The 14803-nt window shown below is 43.1% G+C and overlaps 1 protein-coding gene across 3 annotated transcripts in view; it reads right to left on the reverse strand.

The window, feature by feature from the left end:
* Positions 1-1567: 1567 nt before the first annotated feature.
* Positions 1568-14803, reverse strand: part of PWWP2A (PWWP domain containing 2A) — a 34184-nt gene continuing 20948 nt past the window's right edge. For 2 of the 3 annotated variants that reach the window (XM_061372879.1, XM_061372876.1), the window contains exon 3: positions 7365-9942. In XM_061372879.1, coding sequence (XP_061228863.1) covers positions 9929-9942 — 14 coding nt within the window. In that variant the 3' untranslated portion in view covers positions 7365-9928. Of the gene's footprint in view, positions 1668-7364; positions 9943-14803 lie in introns of those variants that run through there. The other variant, XM_061372877.1, reaches the window with a different exon arrangement.

Raw genomic sequence — 14803 nt, forward strand, 5'->3', positions numbered from 1 at the left:
TGCATCTAAATGCAAAATCAAGGCCCACTTCGACTGGCAAGCCTGGCTTACTGAGAAATACAGGTTTTAATGGGTGTTTTTCCACCATGCTTTTGCTTACCAGCATTTCAGGAATGACTTCAGCTTTGCTTCTCAATCACTGATGCAAGTGTCAAAGAACGGGGTCCAGCAGTGATTTGAGCAGAATCTCACAGGAAACATCCCTGTTCAAAGAACAGGGTCAAACTGTTTGAGATCTGTTAGGGGACAATCTTCATCCATGTGTGGATCGTTTGCTTTATGTTGCAGACAGTTATCTGTAGATGCTGCATACACTGTAGAGTGCTATGCCAGGTGATGTGTCTTTACAATTAACTAAGCCTGGTTGAATGACAGGGTCTATTTTTGTTGGAGTTTAATTGCATGTTTGCCTTTAATTCTTTATTAATGGATTTCTGATGCTGTTTTCTGATTCCTACCTCTGTCAGATTAACTGGCCTTTATCTGAGTTAACATCTTTGTCCTCTTGCTTCACTGACCTGCCTGCACCCAGCACGCATGAAGTGGGTGAGCGGGGTGGCTGCTGTAGGTGAAATACCTGGGCTTGTTTCCAGTCCTGTTACTGTTCTGCCTGGTTGCTAAGAGTGGCAAATACATCATCCCACTTGCTTCCAGCTGAAATACCAGCCTCCAGTACCTCTATGGTCTGCAGCAGGCCCCCACCGCATTTGAACACGGTTTTTGTTCCTAATAGATTAAAATTACTCTTGTATAATCCTTACCTTTTCAGTCATTTCTTTTTAAGCTTTGTCAAGATCACAGAAACTATCCCTTTTACCTTCCTATATGCATTGTTTTTTTAACTGCTGCCCTTATATCAGGGTTGAACCTCCTGGTCTATAGCCAAAGATTACCTCATTTTAGCGTTTTAAAAATATACCTATTTCCTTTCACTAGCATCTTGTAAATGTCCATTTTTCTTTTTCATGCCTTATTTCTAATCAAATTTCCCATTTTTTCCTTCTAGTTTTACACTTTTTAAAGCAAGGGTAGAAACGGAAAAACTCCATGCATTTATACGTGGGTAGATGGGTCCACCAACCTCCAGGACACACACACTTTTGTCTCTGAACATTGTGATGTGGCTCAAAGGAACACATCCAGGATCTTATATTAGAAAACCCTTCTAGAAATAATGGTAGGAACCTCGGAGTGTGTCTCCAGCAGTTTATCTTTTCATTACAAGGGCACTTGTAAAGTAGCTCAGCTGTTTTCTGATGGGCTTCTTTCCTCAGCTTTATCACAATCATTGATGCATGCTCAGTAGCCGGTTTAGTCTATTTAAAATAGCTGCTGCTTCTACTTACTCTGCCCCTCCTGAGCAGGTCATACCCAGTAATTGCCAGACCAGTCATTTAAGTCATCCCATTACATTACCATATCCTAAAGATTATGTTATTTTTTCCCATTTATAAGACTGTGTAAGCCATCTTATTTTACAGTAATATTAAGAATGAGGAACCAGATCCTCTCTGATAATTCCATGTGGATTATTTACAGAACTAAATTTCAGATTGTACCCCTTTTCTTACCTCTACCTCTTCACATGTGATGGGAGTGGGATACCAAGAGAGATGTCTTCACCTCCTCTGCTGCTGCTCCAGCCAGCTCCACCTCCTGAATCAAACCTGGACACAGAAGAAGCTCAGAGTGGGTGGTGAGTTAGCACAGACCCTAAATTACTAAATCTAAACTACTACAAACCAGCAGGTGACCTGCCCTGGCAGGGCTGGGCTCAGCCTGCTCAAGAGGACCTTCCCCACAGTGGAGCTCTGCAACACCATAAAAACTGAGATGTGCAGTACCTCCATCTCCACCATCTGTCTTAATTTACTCAAGGCATTGGAAGAATTGCTGAGGCTTTACAAACAGCTTTACAGGGTCCCTGTGTTGTCCCATCCTCAGTAATTCAGCCTGTTCTCCTTCCTGCTGTTACCCCAGGAAGCAGACACTTGGTGGGTCTCTGTAACTCCCCAGCCATGGGGCTGCATTTCTGCACTTGCAACACCATGCTCAGCAGTGGACGACCCACAGGGCTTCCAGAACTGACACTGCACAAAGCTCTAAGGCTCCCAAGAAAGCAAACACTCCCTCAGCCCCACAGAAATCCTTGTCTTCCCACCTCCCCAGCAAAGCAGAGCTACCGGGGCGGCTCCACAAACCTTGTCAACATCCCAGTTGCTTTCATTTGACATCCCGTTGCTGCAGTGGGAGGTGGGATGCCTCGAGGAGGTCTCTTCCTCCAAACGCTCACTCTGCCACCCCTTGCCACATACCCTGGTGAGCAAACCCCATGCAGCATCGTGACCAAGTCGGCAGCAGAACAAACCCCGTTACCATGCAGGGGGGGCCCTTTTGCTTTCTTTGCTCTTTCTGCCCATGTCAGAGTGCCAAGGCCTGGCCTTTAGAGGAGCTGAACACCTGCAGTTCCCTCAGTTGCAGTAAAGACGTGTGTGATTTAGCATCACTTTAAAGAAAGAAGAAACCAGCAGCTCTCCATTCACATGATAGGATCTGTGTCCCAAAGCCCTGGTGGCAGGAGGCAACTCTGGAGTGGGACTGACACGAGCTGTGTCCATGACTGACCATAGGCACAGCGCAGTCCATCCCCTCCCACCAGCAGCTGGGGGCAGGGATCTGAGACCTCTCTCTCAGCTCAGCACATTGGGATATTCAGGACTCGGCAAAGCACCAAGCTTTGAAGCCGAATCCTTCCTTCCTTGATTAGCACAAAACTCCCTTAAGATCTACCTACACCTCTGATTAGCACCGACATAGCCAGAGAGAAAGGAACTGCTGGCCACCAGTTCCAAGGCTTTAATTAGCTGTGCTATTCCCAAGGGATTACTGCAACAGCCAAGCTCTGCTGCTGGCTGCTGCAGCCAAGAACCAATTATATCAAAGTGCCACCTCTTTTCAGCAGTAGGTGAAGATGTGTAGGGGCACATTTAATGTGCAGCATTAATACGTTGCTCATTCACAAGCTTTCCCTGCCTGGAAGGATCCCAGCATTTCCTTGTTCAGCAACTTCGTTTCTTTCAAATCTGTGCAGCCTCCTGCTCGACAGGATGTAATTGCTGGGGAGTATCTTTCATCAGCAGAGGCTCTGGTCAGCCCGCTTGTCTGCTGAGGCACAGTAAATTGTGAGGCTCTCGGCTGCTGTGGCATTAAGCCAGAGTCATTACAGCCTACCCTGAAAAAGCAAAGCCCTTTATACACTGAAGGTCTTAAACCAACTGAAAACTAAAATAAACCACATTTTTCTGATTCTGTGTGTTCTCTCTAATGCCCCAGTTGGAAACCTCACTGTCTGCAGCCACGATTCCAGCCTGGAATCCCCTGCCCATTTCCCATCTTGGGAACAAGATTTACAAAGCCAGGATTCCTTAAGCAGAAGCAGCAGCAATAGGTTTGTCTTTCCTAACAACTGGGATCAGTACTCTGGTCCTGGCTCCAAGCAGTGCCTGCACCCCCTCCCCAAGCTCCCTGCAGTGCCTGGATGGGTCCCTATTTACAACACTACATCTCAGATTGCATCACTTCTTACCTCTTCCTCTTCCTTTTCACGCATGATGGGAGTGTGATACCCAAGAGAGATGGGTGCACAGGTGTGAGTCCCCCACAGCTGCTGACAAAGAACCCAACCCTTCACCAGCCACAGCAAATGAGACCAGGAGTGCCCAGGCTTTGGTCACGCCCATTCAGCTGGGACAAACACACATGGTCGGGCAGGTTGTTCTATTCTGTTTCTAACCCTGGCATGTGAAATGCAGCCTGACCCTGGTACAGCCCCATGCATGGCTGTGTGGGAGGTGCTCCTGAGCATCACCCTCCCTGCAGACTGAGACATCCATGAAGTGGGATGTCAGGAAGAGGGGAAATGGCATTAGCTACTGCTGGAATAGCTTCCTAAATGTATTCCTGGAGTGGTGCTGGCAAGTGCCAAGTGATAAAATGGGTCCCTGGAGAGGCAGTAGAGTATGAGCTCTGCTGCCTAATTGCATTTGAGCACAGCTTCTAACAAGTGCATCTTCCCTTATCTCAGGGAGAATGGCCACGTTTCCATTAGCTCACTTGGCTGTGGTGCTCCACTGTGGGGTGCTTTCTACCTCAGGAAGGAAGAAGTGCAGTATTTGGGAACTTTGGGAAAGGAAGAGGCTGGAAGCTGATGGATTTACTGCCTACAGCTATGGCCCTGACCTGCCCTTGACGCAACAGTTCTCTCTGTGCACAAATGTACTCTCTTATTCCTGCTCCAAGCTCAAATACAGCTGAGGCCATGGTCCTTGCTGCCAGCGTAAGTTTACTAAGCCAAGACCTGACCAGTGAATGGCCTCTGGTATGATTCTGCAGTATCAATGAAAAGGCATAGGAAGTGCAGCTACCCCAGCCCCTGCCCTCCCAGCTCATTCCAATGTCTTTGTAAAGGTAAGCAGAGCACACTGAGTGAATCACAAAAGACTTGTCCATATCCATTGAACAGTGTAGTATTTCCGGGATCTTATCTTTAGCATGGTTCAGTATTCACCCTTTTACACTATAGTGCCTCCAGCGCTTCCTCTGATGGCTCAGAGTGCTTCAGCATCTGAATGAGCCCTCCAGCAGCCTGTTTAATATTTAATGACCAAGACAACCACATTTGGAAGTTCCAGTCCCTAAGCTCTTAAGATGCAGAGCTCTTAGCTGGTATCAGAATCAAAGCTACCCCTCCTGGGCTTTGAATATTTACCCCAAACACATCTGCAGGGGTGTCCAGCATGGAGCACCCACCACCTGTGCTCCAAACCCAGGAAGGGAGGGAAAACAAAGACCACAGAAACACTCAAGGGAAAAGCAGGATCAGAACCCTCAAAGCAGGCTATGGAACGTGAATTAAACCCAGCTGCCAGCACTATATGAACCAGCAAACAACGTGAGCCTTTTCCTTTCCAGCACACACTGAAGCTCACTGCCCGTGGCCTTCTGAAAGCCCTGCCTCCACTCGCCCTCCCGGCACCAAGAGGGAGGGCGATGAATCCACCCACCATGACTTGAGCAAGGACAAGGGAGCAAGAGGCAAAGCCTGACAGCAATGAGCAGCAGTTGACACCAAGGCCACACATGCACACGGGTCTGTTCCTGCCCCAGCAGTGGCTGCCAGGTCTGCTGGTGCTGCTGCACTGGGCTGTTTGGCAGTCTGAGCATTGCTTTACCTTTGGCTGAGCAAGGGGTGAGCTGTTCAGGTTCTCTGCTGCACTGCAGGGCTCCTCACAATACACAACCACAGCCTGGTGCCATTCCCAACTTCCCAGGAACCGCAGAAGCACAGGAAGGACCTCACCATGCAGACCTCAGCAGTCCTGAAGGATACTGTCAGGGAGATGAGCCCAGGGAGCACAGAGGTACCAGGAGAGCATCCCCTGTGTGATCTCCTTAACCACAGTTGAGGCTTCAGGCAGGTGAAGCATCCCATGTAACGCTTAAAAATAATGAGTATGTGACAGCGACTGAGCTTACTGCATCAATCATCTGTTACTGATCTAGCCTCCAATTTCCTTAATAGATCTGCCCGTTGCTCTCACCCTTATTTCTCTGCAGTCATCCCTCATGCTGTAGCTGGCACTGGCAAGCTACCACAAAACCCTCCTGCGCCAGAAGCTGCACTGAGCAGCTGCTCCGTGCACTTTTGCCCTCATTAAGTATCACCCTTTTGATGCTTCAGGGCAGCAGTAAACACTATTGCTGAGTGCCATTGTGCAGGACTGGCTTCATAGCTAAAGGTTGGGTTACTTTTATACTTTTGTCACCGAACCACTGGAGTGAAGCTTAATCAATGGCGTAATTGCAGAACTCTGAAATGTGCCTGGCTAACCTCTTGTGGGCTTCACAGTCACGCAGCAAATCCAGCAGACTCCCACAGCGAGACGCTACCAACACAATGTCACAAAGGAAAAGCCATTAGTGAGCAATTACATTTCAGCAGGATTTCCCTTCTCCACCACAGCCTAATGAGGATAACCAATTCAAGAGGAACTGCTGCAAGGATGAATGAATAATGAGAGAAAGAGGATGGGAGTTCCCTTCATCTGGACAGAGTAAGAAGCAAGCCCATGAAGGGAAAGAAAAACACATATGCTGGAGCTCTGCTCCAAGCAACAGACAGACGTGGACGTTCGCTCACAGTTATAGGAGGCACCAACTGGTTTCAAAAACATCATGAGGCCCAGGGTAGAGACAACGCTCGCTACAGACAGTGTACAAGCACACAATGGCTTCACTCCAGGAGTTAATTCAATTCTGGGGAAAGACTTCTGACTGTCAACAACAGTCACTGCAACAACACACCTTACTTACAAAAGGGTCAGTATGTCTGCATCACCCACGAGTTCCTGCACCATAAAAGAAGTAATGCTTCCTTGAAATAAGAACTTCCTAGAAACCAAGTTTACCTGAGCAGCTTCTCTTTTGTGTAGCCCAGGAACTGAACTGAACTGAGGCTATCTTTTCTTTACAGTAATAAAAATGCAAATGGAAAAATAAAAACTATATAAATGCTACCTTCTATTTAATGGCAGAGTGCAGCTCTTCTATGGAAGAAATACTTGCTGACATGGCCCTCCTGTGACTGCAGTGCCAGAGAAGGCACCATGGCAAGGGAACACAACTCAGTGTGAGGCATTTCTTCCCTAAATGAAGAAATACACAGATACACTTACCTGCAATGGATAGACTTCTCTGACACTGCTCATGCTGCAGGAAAAGCCAGCCAAAGAACAGATGAGCAGGCAGTGTGCAGGTATTCAAGGGCCCAGTACCTTTCCTATGCTTGTCTGGTCGCAGTGAGATCGGCTCAGCCCAGGAGGGCTGGGAGGCCCTGATCTCACACTCACCGACGGCGCTGGAATCATGTCTGCAAGGGGCAGCAACCTCTTCCCAGGACATCCACCTTCCTCCTATAACGGGGACTTAGTGAGCCTCAGTGGCAGCCATGGAACAGAGCCATCAGCACTTCTTTGTGCACAAGGTACACAAAACCTTTTCTTGCTGATTTACACAAGAAAAAGAGAAGTTTTTTTCCTATTGCTTATTGGGAAGCATCCAGCTGATTGAGCATGAGTAGGTATCTTTTACCCACTGGTGCAAGGTAAGGCTGGATAGAGACCTGTCCACATGACTGGCTTCCAGCAGTGGACCAGTATTAACCTCAGCTCAATCTTTGTTTCATTCAGGGAAAGAAAAATAAATAAAAATAGCATAAATCCACAGCTTTCGGGTCAAAAACCAGTAAATCGAGAAAGTTATGACATCAAAACATTATTCAACATCATTTCCCTTTAAAAGAGCACTGAAAAAAATCAAGGCTTTATTTGAATAAATGTTACACAACATTCTTTATCATTTACTTCTCAGCAAACCTTAAAGGGTGAATCATATTTTCCTCATTCAAGTCTACAAAATGAAAGAGGCATAGTGACCATTCAATATACAGACAAGAAGGTAGCACGGAGCAAAGCTTAAATATTAAGCAACTAAAGCAAAAAAGTGAAAAGCAATACATTACTGTAATTCTCTATCATTAGAATATCCCTGACAATTTCATTTCAAAATGAAAATCTGGTTTCAAACAAAATGGCTGCAATACTTTCTGTGAAAACAAATGCAAATACAGTTAGCTACCTTGTCTATTTTTAGGCTATTTGCTTATATACCCATATTCTCCAATGCAGAGACCTGCATCTCTCTTAAATGTATTCTTTATATTTCAGCTGCTGTGCACAAGTGCTCACAAGGTGAGGAAACGAGAGCACTGGTTAAGAGTCAGATGTCACACAGGCAGGCACTACTGGCTTCTACTTACAACATCAATCAGTTTTCAATCCAATGTGCAATAACCCTGCTATTACAGTCCTGGGCCTTTTTCCTGAGCAGAAACTGTTTTGTGCCATGTTGTTTGGTGGCTTCTTTTTTGTTTGGTTGGTTGGGGTTTTTTTGGTGGGGGGTAAGAATGCCATTTATTAGGCGAAGACCTTTATTCATTGTCAATACAATCAGGGTTTGGTCTCTGGAGGTGAAAGGCTGGCACATACATGGCATCAAATTGCCTCCCCTTTCCTTTGTAGAACAAACATTAATCTCAGATTCAGAAAATAATATTGTTGTGGTTGATTATGAAAAATGGTACAACTTGAACCTACTGCACAGCTTTGTACAGCTCGTTTGTAAGAAGCAGGCTTAAGTATTCAACTGCTGGCTTTATAAATAAAGAATTTGCCTCTGAAAAACAGAAACTGAACCAGCATGAAGCATGAACTGCCTCAGTATGCGTGTCATTGATTCACCTACCCTGGATTTAGATTCCTGTCGCAGCCTCTCACTTCCCTGCTCTCTGATTGTTTAACAAGTATAAACCTGTTGCCAATATCAAAACCAAATGATAGAGTTGTCTGAACCCCAAGTTCTATGTGATTAATTTAGGCTCCATAGTGAAGGCTATGAAACTGTCTTTGTGCTGATACAGATACCTCTCAGAAAGGTGTCTCTGTTTTTTCAATGAGCTAGACAAAGACACTGTATTTTCTCCAAGCAAATCAGGGCATTAGTAAGGAGGAAAAGAGTTTACTACAAGTCCTTTCACTTGTATAGAAACAGAAATTTGACTTTTCATAGATTATGTGCACATTTCCATTTCTTCAAAACAAATAGTTGTTTCCCAGGTTGTATCATAAAACCCCTGCTAAGAACTTTGTAAGAAATGATACGGCTGAGAAAGTGTGCACACAGTGTCAAATAAGTAGTGACAAATAAATTACTATTTAATAACTCAATATTTCATCAGTGTGTCCAGCATTCGCAGGCTCCACTGAAATAAGTCTTACCAAACACCTCTGGGGGAGGGGAATAAAATGGATAAAACCCACTGGGTTCCTTTGTTTTTGATTTACAGCTATTCAAAGAAGTCAATGCAACTCAGCTCAACAACCACCAGCAACACTAATAAACCCTTTGCTCTGCTAGTTACCTACCTGAAAAATATTTATGTCAAAAGAAAAACAATAACCCATGATTTGAAATAGAAATGCCATTCCATTTGATCACTCTCCATTCATGATTCCCATCTTGCTATGGTATTATAAGCAAAATGCTGCTCTCTGCGTTGTAGCCCTTCTTAACGTTATTCCACAATCCTCAATTCCCTAAGTGTTACAATAGCATAAATAAAATGCAACCATATTCACACAGAAGGAGCTTTCCCATAATAAAGAGATACATGGAGTTTGTGGTCACTGTCCCTTCCATCACCTCTATGGGAAATATTGGTCTCATGTAGCAGGACTGTTCATATTTTACAATACAATTGGTTTTGGACATGCTTTTGATCACAGATCACAGCTCTGCTAACACCTGCACTAAATACTAACTAAGCCTCATAGAATGGAAAATTGCAATGCTAAAGTTAAGAATTAAAAGAAAAGTTCAAAAGTTACAGTCAACTTCCCAGGCAATTGGCTCCATCACTGGCACCTATCAAAACATACAAACGTGACTGTCACATTACAAAAAAACCCCAGTTATTTGCAGTGATTCTTCATACTAATAATTCAAGTGGTTCCTTGCATGTAAGTGTCAGAGTCTTTCATCGTTTCATGCGTCATTTATTGCAAAAAAGTTTTATAAAATATTTCCTAACATCTTTTTAAATTTTAAAGAAAATGTACATTAGGTACAGGTACCCCAGCAGGGTGCAAGGGGCTTTTAACAGATTCACCCCCTTTCCCCTTCAAAAAACGTTTACTACTTGGTGAAGATTTCAGAGGAAAAATAGGACAATTCAGTCTCAGATTTCTTTCAGTCCTGATGAGCTGGTGCTCTTCGTGGCAGTGTAGTGAGGTTCCATAAAAACAGCAGTTGACTAGTGTCTCTGAGCTGAAAAGGGGAGAGAAAGGGAAAATGGTTAAAGGTCTTCCAGTACATATTGCAAAAGTAGGTAAGCAAAGTGCCCAGAAAAGTTACCAGTTCACCTGCTTTGTGCACTGCTTGCAGAAGACAGTGAAAATCTTGACATTATCACAAGACACACACAAGTGAACAAACTCCTCGGTCGACTGGAGTTTTAGGAGGAGCTACCATACCAATCCATGTTCTATCTCACCCCGTTTCAGCATCCAGAGAGAATTTTTAAAGATGTTTAAAGATTGCTGATGAAGGAGGGGATTAATATACAAAGTCTATACAATGCTGCATAATTCGCAACACAAAGCTAAATCTGACACTGTAATGGCATTCCAAATGCAAGACCAAAGTGTGCATGAGAGCACTGAAGTATAAACCTGCTTACAGTGGTTTTTCAGCATTATTGCTTATGTTTTCCCATTTCCTCCACAGAACTGCAATAAAATGAGGATAAAGCAGACAGAAGCAGTCCAAGTAATAACTGCTGCATGAGACCACCACCAGTCAGTACCCATCTGGGGAAGCACAGAATCAGCACAGCCTGCACTAAGCTGTCTCTTATGGAAGCTGGAGAAAACATTGCTGTGGAATAACCCACATTGGAGGAGATCTCTGGAGATCATCTGCTCCAATCCTTTTGTTCAAAACCACACAGGAGAACAAAATAGATTCCAGCAGGGCCAGGCCAGCCTGGTTGATTCCTTTTACCATCCTGTTGAGCTTTTGGCTGCTAGGATTATTTGAAAGGTACATACACATTTTCCTGTAGTGACAACAGTGTTCTGAGGAACACAACTGGATTTTAAAAAAGACTTGTAATATTGTCAGGAAAATCCTGAAGTTCTTTCTAAACAGACCATTATTCTGAGTAATATCCAAAATAACTACAAAAAAGGACAAGTAGGAGAGAGGATTTTGTGGAAAGGGTCCTTCCACAAGACAAAGGGTAACTATGGAGTTTCTCAATTGCTCATTCTCCGTGCCACAAAAGGAAAACATAAAACACAGAAACCCCTTTTATATCCTATACAATTCAGTATAACTCAAATAGGAATGAAATTTTGGAAAAGTTGTAACAGAGCAATGATGGATAATTATGAAATTTAAGAGATCCAGGCAAAGATGCACTGAGCTGCTATCGGCTGACAGTACACTGGCATGCACTCATTCCAATACCCAGTGGGTCTTCATTTGGGTATATATCAGAACTGATATATAATTAAACCTATTTTAGCTATGGTCCACTCCAAGATGCATGAGATAAACCTGCAGAGGCTCTACAAAGACAGGGATGCTAGACAAAGTCAGACTGTATTCAGCAGTACTTACTGTTGGTGCAGGTAACTAAACACCACAGTATTCCAGGCTGCAAAACAACCAATATTGGGTTTCTCAGAGATCTTCCTGCTCATGGTTTCCTTGTTCTAGGCACTAACACTTCATTTAAAAGACTAGAATGTTGTTAAATTCTTTCCCAGTGTTACTTTTACACATCAGCAAAGGCAGAAAGCTGTGCCTGCAATCACCAGCAGCAGATGAACTGCAGGTACATCGTACAAAGATGCAATCCACATAGCAAAATGTTTGAGGATTGCTGGTTTAAGAGACAAAAATACATAGGTTTATTTCTGCTTTACTTTTACATTATACCTGTCAAGTTCTTTCATCTGATCATGTAATGCAAATTTCAAGAAGCAAGCCTAAAGATTAACGTAGTGTGGATCTTTTCAATAAAATATATATCAATCCTGACCTATGGTAGCAAAAAACCCAGTTAACAGGAGTCCAGAACTGAGGATGGTTAACTTCCTTGCCTGCTTGAATTCTTTCTGGGTGTACTATTTCTGCTTTCCAGAAAACAGCATACCATGAAAAGATGCTAAAAACACTCAGAAACATGAGGTACCAACCTTTTTGAGCTTAAAGTAGGCTTTACTGGCAAAATTAAACTACAACGCATTTAGCAAACAAAGTAGCAGACACAAAACAAAGTATCTACCTTTGCAAACACTGTACTGCCCACTGGAGAACTCTGTGCTCAGGGCCAGGCTGATACCATGAAATTCTGCTGGACAAAGTAGCTACTCCAAGTAAGTGGAAACTGAAGCAATGGATTAGAATTCAGGATGACTATGATCTTTCCGCATTTTTTAGTAAAAAAAAGGGGCAATCTTAGGGCATTACCTGTTCAATATTAATAGCATTTTACATCCATTGTGCAATGCAGCCTGTGATAAACCCATTTTTTCATATCCTGAGAAATACAAATAACTGTGGCAGCAAGGCACAGAACTTGCCATGGCAGCAATACAACTGCAGGAAATCCAGTTCATCATCACTTCCTTCCATGTCTTAGATTTGTCTTGCTGTCTAAAATGCAAAACCCACCAGCTATTTCTCCCCTTTCTAGGGCATGACTCAGATGAAACACCAGTTTCTCCCCCCAGGTAAAAACCATGAAGATGAGATTGTGCCTTCTTTTGGCTTTGTATCTTCACACAGAACTGTGCATACACACTGCATTTGTTATGGTTGAGCTCCCAAGAATTTCTTTATTATAGTAAGTAAATTTGCTTAAAAGAGAAGCAGATGATTCACAGTTGTGGAGTATGTTGGAGTTTCTTTGTATTTTGCTTCTCATTCTTTATTACAAGTACTATAAAACTATTCCTAATTAGTCGCTCACACAGTCTTTACACTGAAATTCAAAGCCCTCTTGCCAGTGGCATTATAATCTTTGTTGAAGTGATTATAGGATGGAAGAAAGCTGAGACAACAGAAGGTGAAAGAGCAAAGGGACCGGTTGCTCTCATGTATGTTATGATTTGAAGGCAAAAATCCAGGGTAAAAAGTGATTAAAAAATGTAGGTTTAATTATTTCAAGAGAGCATTTCCAACTATTGGAGAATCTCATTATCCTAACACGTACCAACCATACACTTCTTACCTGCATGTTTGGCAAAAATAATGAATGAGTTTGTGTGGGAAATTTTGTATTGCCACAGTGAAGTTGCCCTCAGAGTGCTGTACAGATTTAGCCTAGACCAGTGAGGAATAACCTCAGGCTAGATTGCTATAAGGTATGAAAACCGATTAGGGGATGTCTGGCCTGCCCAGTTAAAATATAATTGGTTTTACATTGTTTAATTTGGATCAACAGCAGTATTTTGTATAGAAAAGGTTTAAGGCAAGTACATAAGATTAGGTTCAGATATAGTGACTGAAAAATAAAGCCACACATGCAGCCACATATCTTATTCTCCTTGTATTGTGGAGGAACATTTCTTACCCTGCGGATTTCCCTGGTGTGAACCATGTGGAGATGGGACTGGTGACCCAGAGAACAAAAGGTACAAAGAGTAAAGTTACAACAAAGGCTGTAGTGTCCCTGGGTCCTCACAGACAGTACTTCTACCCCTGCAGGCTGCCTGTGTCAGCTCAATATCCATGTCATTAAATTCCCCAGCCCTTGTGAACGCAGGAAGTTGTCTGTTTTATCAGTCATACAGTGAGTTCATTCACTTTGTGTAACCCACAATCTGCAGGTGAGGGATGCCAAAGCCTATTTCTGAGGGTACAGCTCTCCCATGATGTACAGTAAACTCACAGCAGCCTGGGCTCTGTTTTGAAGCAGTTTCATTCAACTGCTAGAGACTATGGACTCACCATAAAAGTTACCACCAGTCACAAACCTCAGTATGTGTGTTAGGACAGGCACTGACTTACAGCCTTTCTCTACTGATGTCATGAACGTCTGCCCCACTCAACTGCATTTTACACAGCCACTTTCCTGGGAGTCATCCCTGTAATGTGGATTCCAACTTTAACATGAACATTTTCATGATCCTGTGTATTTGCTGCTGTCAAAAGAGAAGCAGTGTTTTTGAAAGGCTTTTTTCCTTTTTTCAAAGGAAAAGGAGAAAGACAACAGGCAGCCATCAAGAGGAAGAAAAGGCAGCCCAGAACAGCAGTATCTCCCATCACATACCGTGAAAGGGAAGACACGCAGTTCTTAGTTACAGGCACATATATGCAACTTCTTTAGGGGACTAATACTTTGTCTGTATGCAAAACTATGTAAGAGAATAAACAGCACATGTTATTTTACTGCTAGGGATACTAGTTAGGGATTGTTGAAACAGGTTTCTCTTCCAGATCATGACGCACAAAAAGCCAGCAGAACTGCTGCATTCTTCTATAGCCTGACAGTGTTCAACAACAGGGCCTCATCTACAAAGAAAACCAAGAGCAGTAACTTTCTTTAGCTTACATGCCTAATTCCCTGAAACATGTAACACAGTATCAAGAATTAGGTCTCTAAATCCTTCAACACTTGAAAAAACTCCAAAAAATCTTTTTTTTTCCCTCAAAAATTAAACAAATATTGCTTTAAAACCCTGAACCACTGCAGAAGTACAATTAAACACCAGAGCTTCCTACAGCCAAACAAAAAACCTAAAGGCTACTGAATAAAAAATGATGCAAAAGTAGCATTTAAGTAAATATTTGCTTTGAAATTTAACTCTTTAGTGACAAAGCAAGTACCCTCTTCCCCTTTATGCACCTGTTAAAAACAGGCAAGGACAATTCTGTCATCAGAATTGTGCTGGTTTTGTTACAGAATCTTTAGTGGTGATAAAAAGCTAGTGAGCATGCCGCTTGCCATCCAAATCAGTTTCACAGCATATGGCCGGCATGTATAAGAATATTTCTTATTCTACTGCGTATTTGACATCAAAACCATTATTAAGCAAACATGAAAACTGACCTAGATCTATTAAAAAACCCAAGCCCACACCACACTAACTCAAAGTTAACGTGTTACCCAAATGAT

Source organism: Neopsephotus bourkii, unplaced genomic scaffold (genome assembly GCF_033783945.1).
Source record: "Neopsephotus bourkii isolate Nb327-2 ecotype Australia unplaced genomic scaffold, CSIRO-AGI_Nbou_v1 NB_1622, whole genome shotgun sequence".
In the NCBI taxonomy this organism is placed as follows: domain Eukaryota; kingdom Metazoa; phylum Chordata; class Aves; order Psittaciformes; family Psittacidae; genus Neopsephotus; species Neopsephotus bourkii.